Source organism: Camarhynchus parvulus, chromosome 1 (assembly GCF_901933205.1).
Source record: "Camarhynchus parvulus chromosome 1, STF_HiC, whole genome shotgun sequence".
Classification (NCBI taxonomy): Eukaryota; Metazoa; Chordata; class Aves; order Passeriformes; family Thraupidae; genus Camarhynchus; species Camarhynchus parvulus.
Genome location: NC_044571.1, coordinates 48,906,266 through 48,919,355, shown reverse-complemented (window position 1 = coordinate 48,919,355; position 13,090 = coordinate 48,906,266). Strand labels below are relative to the sequence as shown.

Here is a 13,090-nt window from a genome sequence, read left to right as displayed (position 1 = left end):
GATAAACTTATCAAAGGGAGCCCCAAATCTGACAAATATGACCAAGAAGAAACCTGAAAGGCTACCTTTATGTTTCATGGAGAGGTTTTTTCATGACAGAACAGGTGAGAATTAAAAGTCAGTAAACAAACACATGGAACATTGTTGACTGCCAGGTTATATAACAGGTTCTACAGGAGGTCATATCATCAAAAGCATCATTCTTTCCCCTTTGCTTTCTTTTGAGGAGTAAAATTATAATATTTTTGTAGTAAGCGAATGTTACTAGATGGTAGCTTTTTAGGTAAAGCTGCTGGAAATTTTCCAAATAGAGGAGTTTGCCTTTTGAAAATGCATTTTCACAGAAATGAAGTATTTTACAGAAATGTTAACACCAGTGCAATACTTTGAAGGAAAATAAAGGTACTCAAAGCAACACTCCATGTTTTGTCATGATACTACTAAAAATTTCATTCAAAAAGTATAAAATACATTAATTTACATTTTTATTTTTAATAATTTTGTTAGATTAATATATGTTTAATATTAGAATATTGAAAAAGGGAAATAATTTACCAACAAGATGTAATTTAAGGAAGACTTTTTTCCTTACATCAGATATTAATGATAAATGACATTCTATCCCTGTTTGGAAGGGCAAGAATCAGTGGGTGTAACCAGACCTCAGCACCCCTCAGTTCAAATCTGACATTTCTTGTGAGAAGAGAGAGTTTACTTGGGAAGGAGCTGGTCTAGATAGCCTACCAAATAGACAAAAGGACTTTGTTTTTGGTTTTTTTTTTAATTTAGACAGAAAGACTTAGTCCATAATCACTTTTCAGGTAAGATATGATTCACACACATATCAGGAGTATTTAGTTGATTGTGCTACTTGGTAAAGATTTTTTCTTGTATCTTAGCATGTTTGAGGTCAGACACACTTTGAAGTTGTCCACAAAGAATGTTCAGCATGAATTATCATTTTGACAATAGCACTAGATATAACTTTGTTTTTCCAAAACATAATTTGGTCTTTATATTCCAGGAAGAGTATGTGCTTAATGTGCATATGGTGGGCGTATTGCTGTATCTATGAATACCTTTGAATTACTAAAATGATTGTCATCAGTTAAATTTTTTCTTTCATAAAGAATGTGTCAATTATAACATTTTTTAAAATGAGTGCTTGATTTTACTAATTGACAGCTGGCTATACTAATTGTGATTTGATCTGGGTTTTGTTCTGTTTCTAAAGGAACCAAGACGGCATTAACCTCAGCAAAGCGATTCCAAGTTCTTTCACAAGTGACAAAGAGTAAGTGTTCAAAGTTCCTACATTTCTAAGGCAGTGAGTAGTTTGCAACTATGAGAATGTCAGGAAAGGTAATGTTGCTAACTTATAAATTGTTTCTAGATTAATAAGTAGCATTCCTTATTCAGAAAGATGAATATAGAAATACAGATTAATGCACTGGCATGTGCACAGTCAGCACAACAAGTACTACCTAAGGCAAGCTTCCATACATGCCTCACATGTTTCCACAATTGAACTATCACTGAAATATTTTGATATGGTTAGAGAAGGGGCAGTAAACAAAATATTGTAGAACTCATGGATGGTAAGTGTTGCCCAGCAAGGTGCAACAATGCATTTCAATCAGCAAGGGAAGTGATCCATAGAGAACAGCTTGAACTTTCTTTTTTGAACAGTGTGTCAGTTCAACGAGTTTCAAGCCAATTTTCTGGAGGTCTGCAAGCAGCCCTTCAGCACAGAGAAAGGGAGGAACTGGTGGAGTACTGTGGTAGTGAGAGCTGTGTAATATTTGTCACATTAAGCACTAATACTCTACAAATAATTTCAAGAACCATGTTCTAAACAGTAACAGCAGATAAATGTTGCTAACCTGTGATCATCTATTTTACGGTAGACAATCTTACATATATGCACACATAGGCATTCATACAGATATACATTTAACACTAAACTCTAAGCTGGGTATCTTTTTTTTAAAAAAACTGTTAATTCATAGAGAATTTATTAGGATAGAGTCCAAGGCTTTGAGACACTACTGAATTTTAGTAGTATCCAAAGTTTTAAGCCTATCGTGAACTGAAGAGATTAACTTAGGAGTTTCACAGAGCTAACTTGGCCTTCTGTTTTGGTCTCTCCTTTTACCCAAAGAGACCATGGGGCTTTTCTTACAGTATTTTCGTAAGTCATTCCATTCCTGAATTAATGGAACCATTTTAAAATAATAAAGAAAATAGAAAAAACGCTAGCCTCTAATTTAATTGCATTTAGAAATCAAAGAAAAGGTTTCCTTATGTGTAAAATATGCGAGTGTTCAGATACTAACATTTTAAATATAAATACAGACATGATCAGTGCTTTAATTGTTAACCATGATGACACACAGAAGTACTTTCTTGTCATTCCAGGAGTGAAATTTTGGACATGTGGCCATATATTTAGGTTTCATCTTCAGAAGCTGAAGTTTCTTAGTTTAAATAAAATTTTATTTTTGCAAATAAATGATGCAAACATAGATTAAGCTGCTTGGAATCTTTAAATTAATTATAAATTCTTTGAAATTTCATGTTTCTTCTTCACTGTCTTCACTGGCAAAGAACAATCTTAAACTATGGAATTAATACAATTTTAAAAAGCATTTTTATTTTCTTAGATGTACTAGATAATAATTTTTATAAATAAATAAATAGTACAGAACTTTACCTTGCTAGGGGAAAATTACAAACATATTTTTTTGAAGAACACTCATTTTTGCAAAATTTTAACAAAAAATTAACTAAAAGTTTACTTTTTTTCTTTTAAATGTGTGCATATATATTTCTTTCTTTTATGACACTTTATCCCTTCCTAGACAGAGAGAATATCTTAACAGTTCTAGTTGGGTTTTTTTTTCCAGAGGAAAAAACCTTTTGGATTTGACTGAAAAAAATACTGCTGATCAGAAAAACAAGAGGTAAGCCTGTCATAACCTGCCTCTTATATACTTATAAAATATTTATGGTGGATTTGATATTAGTATTAATAGGTTCTGTTCAGTAAAAACAATTAGATTTTTATTTGTTTTCAAATGAGGACAACAGTGACCTTTTTTCAAACTTAAACTATTTGTCAATGGGTCATATTTTTATTGTAGAGCATTTACTATCCAATATGAATGTAAAATTATATTTTATATACCTGACGTATGTTAATACATGAAATTTATTATATTAAATCACCTTTTTCACAGCCAGTGATAGGTGAGTTATTGGTATAAATGTGACCACATGGACCTAGAGATTGTACACAACCCTAGCTAACAGCAATTGGAAGAGAGATTTGGACTGGATATGATAACAAAGCAAGGGACACGCTTTGATAGCCATTTCCATAGCTCATGGTACTGATGCCTGCACTGAATGAAAGTCAGTTACCAAGTGAAAGTGACAGAGCCACAATGAGTTTGGAAGATGTAGGCAGGACCTTCAGCAGTAGGGCGGCACCATGATGTCACACAGTGGCCATGAGCTGAAACATGAGACATTCTGACTGGCTGTATGGACAGCTGTCCTGCACTGGAGCAGCTTGCTTGGAGAGATTGTGCCATCTCTCTCCTTGAAGGTTTTCAAGACCCAACTAGACAAATATTTGAGTAGCCTGGTCTGGCCTCAGTGCTACCCCTGCTTTGAGAAGAAGGTTGGACCAAAGAGGTCCTGAAGTCCCTGAATTCCAACCTGAATTATCCTACAATACTATAATGGACTCAACATTTCTGAGCCATTTGTAATTCTTTTGCAGGGTCACATTGGAAAGAAACTGAAAAATATCAAAACCTGAACAGATAACTCACTCATTGTAGTCAGGAGTCTTACCTGGGAAATGCACATAGGTTTTTTTTTCTTCTTCAGCATAAATAATTTAGACCATTTAATATGTTTAGGTTAAATAAAATACTTCTATTAATTCTGAGGTCTTTCTCACTTTCAGAGATAAGTACCTTGGGGATCACACTGAAGTAAAGTCTGCTGATAGCCAGAGTAAAAAGTGGTGAGAATCAATGCATAATTCCCTCTAAAGTTTAATGATCAAATATCAAGACTTGTAGTTGTTTAGTAGAATCAGAAAATATTAATTCCTATTACAAGCAGACAGAATTTGCCCAGTGTAAGATATCTGTATTATTTCTAAAATGTCCCTGATTAACCAAATATAACAATAAAGCTGCATGTATTTTGATAAGCAATGAGTCAAACCTATAATCTCTCACGGAGAATGAAAATGACAAGTGACAAGATCCTCCTAAGTATTTTTGTGCTTATCTAAGTGTTTTGTGAATTCAGCTGTTGGCATCTCAAACAACTATAAGAAAAAGCATTCCTAGTATAAAAGCTTAACTGCTACTAGATGTCATTATTTACAAAATCTAGGATCAATTTTTGAACAATTAAAGTGAGATTAGTAGTATGTTTTAGGCACCATTCTGATGGTGTCTTTTTTGAGTCTTCCATTTTGTTATATATCCACATGAAGAGAGAGAATGTAGTTATCTGTATAGATAGGCAGTTTTGCTATTTTTTAATAGAAAATATTTTTATCCAGCAGTTCCACTGGACAGTCTTACCAGGGAAGCATGTACTAAGCATCTCCAGTAAATGAGTTTCTCTTTCAGTTCTGGCAGGGGCCTGCCCCATCAGGAGTTGGGCACAAAGGAGGTGCTGCTTCCTGCAGCCCCGCTCTGCATATAAAGCACCACGAGCACTGAGTGAGGGTCGCTCAGCAGAGCCTCTGTCCTTGGCAAGCTCACTGAAATAATCAAGCTGCAGCCCACACATCCAGAGTTAGGGCAGATAATGAGCACGTTGTTCCAGAATATATCCATTGGCAGAACCGAACAAGAGCAGCCTTTGTCTGAGCTGCTTTGTAAAATCATCAGAAACATTATTAGCACTTATTCCTGATATCCCATAATTTGTATGACAAGGTCTATTTTTATGTTTGTTTGCCTGTCATGTTTTGTGGCAGGGAAAACTGCAGGAGGAGGTTTCTCTTGCTTGAATCATAGTCCTGCTTTTTGAAATTAGTCTACGTATCTACATTTATTTGGTAATTTCTAATTAAAACATAACAGTAGTACATCCAAAATAGAAAATTTGGAACTAAAAGCCTAAGAATACAACATTATGGAATACTGACAAGAAAATGTGGGATGCCATCAACAACTGAGAATTATTGCACAGCTGAAAACCCCAGTGGGCACTTTGAGAGAGCTAGAGTTCAATTAAAGTTAGATGAAATTTCCAATATAAATATATATGAATATATCAGCATAAAGGAGGACTAAAAATTATAGGTCAGTGACTTCATGATTTTTCACCACCAATGATTTGACCAAAGTAAGCTACATTTATTTTACCTTTTTCTAGTCCAAGCTTCTGCATTCATGACTGTAAGTGTAAATTAAAACTGTGTAGCTGAAAAAGATTTCTAAAAATTGTTTATTTTCTTGTTGTGTGGTTTCTTTTTTATTTTAGGATAATTGAGAAAGCATATGAAAATCCTCCAAGGGCTCGAAATAATCTCCCAGAAATAAAGTATTCTAGTGACAATGAAAAAAAGACCAGGTACTGTGGAAAATTAATTGGGTACTGTAATGGCTAAAGTGCCATTTCTTTAAAAAAAAACTAATAAAAAGCTTTTTTATGCAAGAAATTCAGTAATGCTTAGAAAGCTGTCATTGGTCTCTGGAATCATGGCAGTCCCTTTCCAAATCTGCTTCCAGGATCTCAGGCACAGAAGGTCACAAATCCTAACTCTAGCACACAGAGTGAGGAGAACAAGACACACCCTGTATAGCTCTAGAGAGCTGAAACATTAAATTTAGGAGGGCAGCTAAGCCAGAATTCTTATCTAATCAATAGAGGAAAGGCATTTCTTGAATGCTCTTGTTTCTTATTAACTTGTTTCTTTATGAGACTGTAAGGAAAACATTACACTCTTCCCTTAAAATACCCTTTTAACTTCCTACACCTATATGGGATGAATCTAAACCCACATATCATCAACCCAATCACTGACACTGTGGCATGGGATTCTGACTTTCTGACCAAGAACAAACTATTTTAAAAACCATTTCTCTTGCAGTCTTCATGCTCTAGCTGGATTCTGCCTCTACAAACCCACTTATTGCAAACCTGAGTGAAAAATCTGATAATAGAAATAGAACTAGCTGTATACCATGTCTATTGGTATCAGGAAATAATTGAAATAAAAGGAAACGTTATCTTGTTCTTCACGGTCAAAATTATTTTCACAAAATATGACAACAAAAAGTATAATATATATAGTTCTTGAGTGAAAGACCTTTTATGATTAAGAAAACCTCTCTTCAGTATCAATCTACCCATCTATATGGATTAATTATTTATGTAGGAAGGATTGTTTAAAGACATAACCTATAGGTTTGTATTGCTGTATAATAGTTGCAAACTGCCTGGGCCAGGGTTGATGACTCAGCAGGGAGGGGAGAAATCTATTGAGCCTTGCTGACAGGGAAAGTAAAGGTCAAAGTCTGATACTTAATAGGAATTATGGTCAATGTCCCCATCCTTAACCTTATGCACACCTGATCCTTGCTGTAGATATGAATGGGCACAGGATCTTTAATCCCTGATATTCTCACATCTGCAGTTGGAATACAGTTGAAATCTGTGTATTCTGAAAATTCTGCATGACCTTGAAGGACAGACCCATAAATTGGCTGAGAATAAAAGCAAAGCTGAACAGCCTACAATTTAAGAGTAAAAATGAATATTCAACAGAAAAATTAATTAGCATTTTTCGGAATTTTGTGCACATACAGACTCTGAGTTGTAATATTCTGATTATCTTTGGAAGTTAAAATAGAGAACAGTAGTAGAAGAACAACAGGGCAAAAAATGTGCTGCAATATGCAATGTTACCTTACACTTGATAGACTTTATACCCTCTACCTGAATCTCTAGTCCCATTTTAATTCTGAAAACTTATTAAATGAATGATCTTTGTAGGTTATTCTTTCAGGTTTTATGCAATGGGTTCTACAGAGTATTTTTGTTGAGTAGTTTGCTGTATGAACAAGTCACACCATAGCAAGTAAAGGAGTGACTGATATGAACTGAAAGAGGGGACGTGATCAGATGCACAATTCTCAGGCTACACTGGGACTCAGTTTTCACTTGGTGTCTCGTCAAGCTGTCAGACTATGCATTTATTTAAATGTTCTGAGTTTCCTTACACTTTCAGTTGACAAGGTTAGAAACTGATGCTTTGGAAATATTTTTGCTGTCGCTTCAGTGTTTTTTGTTTTACACAGTCCAATTGTGGTTTTCTACCTAAGCTGTGATTATATATATTTTTGTGTATTTTAATGTACCATAATACAGTTAGTAAAATCCAAGGGCTGCTGTTCTCTACACTAGGACACTTGATTTCCTGTAAGATAATGTTACTTTCAGGCATGCAGCACGAAAATGCCCATATTATGTTGAGTGTCCAATACACAGTACTTACCACTTTCCCCAAGATTCCACAGTTAAATATAAGTTGAATTTAAGATTTGGGAAAAAAATATGCCTAACAACAAAAACAACAAGCACAGGAACAAAGAAATCATATTCCTTTGCCACTTTTCACTGTAACAAGAAACTTTAGGCAACTGCACTACCAATATATTCCACCCTGTGACATGTGTTGTGCACATTCTTGGTCAAGAAAATTTCTCAGTCAGAGAAACTTTTTCAAAAAGTGATCACTTAACTTTAGTTTGCATTCCTACTTAGTTAGCTTACTTTCATCTCACCTGAAATATAAATGGAGCTCTAGGTGTTCATGTGAGGAGATAATTCCTCTGTGGTGAGCAAACCCAGGTTTGTTACATTCTGATTAAATAACAAGCCCAATGTTATTTCTATGTTATGTTCTATGAAATATAAATAAAACATTTATCATTTCAGCTTATCAGTAACTGCAATTTAAATTCATTTCTGGCGCTGCACAGAAATCAAATAAGACATATGTACTTTACAAAATGCAGGTATGTAGAAAAGACTATCTGAGCTTCATAACACCTTACACACACGTTATCAATCTGTTGTATTTCCTGGAAAAAATCAACATTTGGTAAATACACATGATTATAAACAATTGCTCCCAATGTTGCAGAGCATTATTCAGGAGTGATATGAAACATGTAATAATTACTATATGCCTTAAGAATTTATGGAGAAAAGGATAAATAAATCAATTCGGAAATCTTCAAAACACATATGGCAAGATTACTTCTTCAACTGTCACATACATGTTCATCCCTTCCATGGAAACTGACATTTAAGTAACTTGGAAATGGGACTGTTAAAAATGAAAGATTTAACTTCCCTGATAATTAAATTCAGTATATTCCTTTCTACTCTGATAAAAGGAACAATACAGTTACTGTAGTGAACACAAATCATACACTGAAAAGCCTGTATTATAAAGACTCTCACTCTAATTCTAGGGACATATTGTAATTTTGTTTGGCAGCTCTTTGAGGACAAGTGAAAGAAGAAGAGGAAAACGAAAAAATGTCTGTCACCATTTTCTGATATGTATCATTTAGGCTGATATATCAGCACAGGAAACCCAATACTGTTATGTAAACTTTGCTCAGTGGGCTCATGGATTTAATTTTGAAGAATCATTAGAAAATAGAACACAGTCTAAGGACACTATATGACAAATATTACTATATTACTAATTTACACTTTTTATTTGATATATTATTCTTGATGGTTGTGAAAAAACCAGAAAAAGAACTCATCACCAAGTATGTTTTTTACAAGCATGTTGTCTTGTTTTTTTTGCATATTATCATCAATGTAGTGAAGCCTTTAAAAATGTAGTACTGTTTAGTGATAGCTATGTACTCTTTGCTTCACAGCGAATCATCACTTGGTGCCTATGAAAAAAATATAACTGGAAATACTATCAAAACTGTTTATTCTACTTCTGATCGGTAAGTACACAATAATAACATCATAGAGTAGCAAAGGACACAGACATTTACATAAGCATTCAAGTCTTCAGACAAAAGAGAGCCCTAGAAGTCACCATCATGAGACAGCCTTTCATACAAAGCTCTCTTTCAGTGAGATCTTGCCATCAAGTCATTACCACAGTTCAGCAGCCTAATATTATGTTAGGTTTGTCACAGCTGACATTTGAAAATATCTATAGAAACAAGAGCCAATGCCTTAAGCGACAGAGTTGGCTTTGTGATTCTGTAGGTTTCTATCTCAGGCAGCCGCTTACTCTGCAAAATTTCCTTCCTTTGTGAGAATGGTAATGACCAAATTTATGTACAAGCGCGGATGGAATAGGTTCACGTGACAGTGCTGTTGAAAACTATCTTTTCACACCAGTAAGACATTCCCAAATATAAGCAGGATATTTGCTCAATCTGTAATAACTTACCTCATGGGGAAAAAGAAGTTAAAAGCACCCACAATTTTCAATTCCATTTGGACATCCTTACTACCTGGAAATACCTAATCAGAAAAACTTGGATCCTTTCCAACATAAGGATAAGGAACTTTGGGGATGATTACATATTAGTACAGCAGTTTGTCCCTGACAGGCAAGGAGCAAGAGCCATTGATTTAGGAATGCTAAAACAACACCAACAGTTGTATTTAGACAGAGTACAGAATGATGTCGCATAGGAGTGCAGCAAGAGGTGAGAAAATTTTTATAAATGTTATTGTCAGGAATACCCTGCAGGCTGTTCATACATTAATTTGCTGTAATTGCCAAGAAGCTATGAGTTCTGTCTGCAGCACAGAAAGTCAAAAAAGTTTTCAGGCACCTCTGCGTCACAGAGAATTCTGTGAAACAGACTGATCAAATTATGGCACTTTGAATTCAACTACCAGTTTACTTTTGAGATAAAAACATTAAAATCATTCCTCTCCACCTTATCCCTGTTTAGTATACATGCTCCCAAACATCCAGCAGCTTAATTCAGTTTATCAGAGAAGACCATTCTATCTACCAAGGTATTTTTGCTACTTGACAATTATGCTCAGCAATTTGCCCATCACAGGAGCACATGTGTAACACCTGTCAACTGGAATGGAGAGAATACACAAGTGACATTTTCCTATTATGGCCATTGTCCAGTATACAAATGTCTTTCCCACGCAGTGTGCTAACCTTATCAATTTTCTGCTTGAGATTTCAATGGCAGCTCTTTTTCTGACAGCTGATGTTATATTATATACACAGGAGTATAATTGGAAAAGATATATGTACATACTGCAGGAAGCCCTTGGGCATAGATGCCAAGATGATCTTAGATGCCTTGCAAATTCACTGTCATTCGACTTGCTTCAAGGTAAGAAGATTTCACCTGCTATGAAGAAATGAAATTTGATTGTAAGACCTGCATTATAGTACACATATAATAAGAGATTATTTAGGCCTTAGGCCTTCTCTACCTGTGAGAACACGAAATCTTGAGACTGGAGGAGAAGATTAATGTTGGAAATACTAATCTCTCTGTTTCCCTCTCTTCCCTACACAATCCCTTCCTTTTTCTTTCTATCTCCCTCTCTCCTTCTCCCTCTACTCTCCTCCTTGCCTCTCCTTCCTTGCAACCATAAGCAGGATAAAGGATGCAGGTGAATGTATTCTTAAAGTCCTACACATTTATAAGCCTTCATTTCAAGTCTGATACAGTGAATTATATCAACTTACACTTTCTTCCTGTTGTAAAATTTTATTCAGTTTTTTATTAAGTTTTTAGGTGTTCTTTATTGACATCTAATCCTATCATAATTATTAAAAAGTAGGTAATTTTTTCCTATTTCCATTAAGAATGAAAGCACAGAAGAAATTTCTCTTTTGTTTGTAATTCCAAACCCTAGTCCTCAGCCTAAAATTCACTCTTTAACTTTTCTCAGGGTATGCCTGGCAGTGCTCAGTCCCATAGTCTGTTTTCTTTCTGCCTCATTTATCTTATTTCTGCTTGCCTCTACACACAGAGTTTGTTGTTCTAACAAACAATACTCAGCAAAGTCACTGCATTAGCATAGCTCATACTTCTGCCCAGTCCTTCACAGCTTTTACTTCTGTTTCTGACAACAGTCCCTATTTACTACAGGAAATGTAACACAAATCAGAATACAGCAGTAAGGTTACACTTCACATGTGTGAAGCTTCATGTGCTTTTTGTTTCCTGTGGACTTTCTGAGCTCTCTGAGCGCCAGAAAGGCATTTTCTTCCATGGGAACTACTATATAATATGTCCTCAATACTATTATTGCAAGTAAATGTAAGTTCTCTGCTTCCATTCTTTTTAGACAGATCAACCCACATAAAGAAGAATGGGCTTTTCATTAGGAGTATTAACATGTTGGTAGTGGCTGAATTATCTGTTAAATACTTACATTTATTTTTGAAACTATATTTTTTTTTGTTACCTACTATCAAATGGGGACCTGTCTGGCCAGGAATATTATCCATTAGAGATTTGCACATAGCTGACAGCAGTACACCATCTTCATTTCCTTGTAAAGGTATATACCAAAAGTACATTAATTAAATAACACAAATTTTAGATTTTTTTTTCTCTGTGTAAAAATTCTAGCTCATATTGGTCATCAGAGCTGTGAACACATGGCCACCCTTTTGCTGATTTAAACAAAGAAATATAAAATCAGTGAAGACAGCAGGTTGTTTTAATAGCACCTTAATACTAATGCTGAGTTTCACTTATCAGTGGATAAAATATGCAAAGAAACCAGAATTTACTATTCTTTCATCAGATTTAAATAAATAAATAAAATTACCTGCTTATCAAGATCCTAGTTTCTGTATTGAATTACCATGCTTCTTGATCCACTGTAGGCTTTACCTGTGATCTTGGTAAGTCAGCATCTGTGTGTATCTGTGCATTTTCATATGTGAAACATGGGAAATGCTTCTCTATCTCAAAAAAATTACCTTTTTTGAGATGTTTGTGAAAGCAGTGTTCAGATACTGCAAGAATGGGAAACATAGTTAACTATTAAGATAAAGTGTCATAATGTATTTTGAAATAATCAGATCTAGATTCTTTAAGATCTACTCTGAGTCTTTGAGTTAGATGATTATGTGTGCTCAGTCTCCCTTTATTCAGTGAAGAAGGAAAAGGATCTCAAAATGGTGATTCATCTTATTGCAGGATAAACCCTTAAGCTAAGACAGAGAAAGTAAAAGTACCCTTTGGAAATGTCTGGAGGAGGGACAGGGTTGTTGAGTGTAATGAGTACCTAGGCAACCAGTTGAGACACTGGTATCTGATTTTTAGATATCTAAAAGTGACATAGTCAGATACCTAACTTCTTGTTTTCTAAAACTACTCTTTCAGAGTTCATTTTTTATATTGCAGTACCAATTACTCCTATTCTAATCTGGGGTTGCTTGTTTCCTAAAGGAAAGCATGCTGGGTAAGAGTATTAGAGAAATGTTTCATTTTAATTTTTCTTCATTCTTTGACATGTGTGTTGAAGTGTGAAGTATGTAAGAGACCTCTGGAAGATCTAAAAGCAGGAGACAGCATTTGGATTTACAAACAAACTGTGCACTGTGAGCCTTGTTATTCCAAAGTTAAAGGTAAGGCACAAGATGTATAGTACTAAAGGTGAGAAAAACCATTTAGTGAACTTCATTCAAATATGAAGTTCAATATATGACAACACAGCTTTTGATCATTTGTGTGTACTTAAACCTTTTCAAGCATCTGCTTCAGTTAATCTGTGTGCTTTGGATGATATCCAACCCCAGGTTCTAGACACAATTATTCTGTATCTGTGAGGGAGATCTTGGTCACACTGCAAGTTCATCTCTTCAGGCCTCTCTGTAGAGTTGCACCTGTGCAATCAATAGAGACACATAGAGGGAGGCAATGGCATCTTGCCCTGGAAGTGAGAATAAATTGCAAGGCCATCTGAGAATCAGATTGTTCTACTGAAACAAATAAGCCAGGGTGCAGAGTTATTTTCATCTAGTGGAGTAATTGTGATGAGAGAAGATATAAAATCTTTG

At 34.9% G+C, this 13,090-nt stretch overlaps 1 protein-coding gene across 3 annotated transcripts in view; it reads left to right on the top strand.

The window, feature by feature from the left end:
• Positions 1–13,090, top strand: part of SCEL (sciellin) — a 68,955-nt gene that overhangs the window by 53,765 nt on the left and 2,100 nt on the right. For all 3 annotated transcript variants that reach the window (XM_030951463.1, XM_030951471.1, XM_030951454.1), the window contains exons 12-18: positions 1,235–1,294; positions 2,907–2,963; positions 3,977–4,036; positions 5,521–5,610; positions 8,946–9,020; positions 10,289–10,397; positions 12,556–12,658. In XM_030951463.1, coding sequence (XP_030807323.1) covers positions 1,235–1,294; positions 2,907–2,963; positions 3,977–4,036; positions 5,521–5,610; positions 8,946–9,020; positions 10,289–10,397; positions 12,556–12,658 — 554 coding nt within the window. The remainder of the gene's footprint in view (positions 1–1,234; positions 1,295–2,906; positions 2,964–3,976; positions 4,037–5,520; positions 5,611–8,945; positions 9,021–10,288; positions 10,398–12,555; positions 12,659–13,090) is intronic.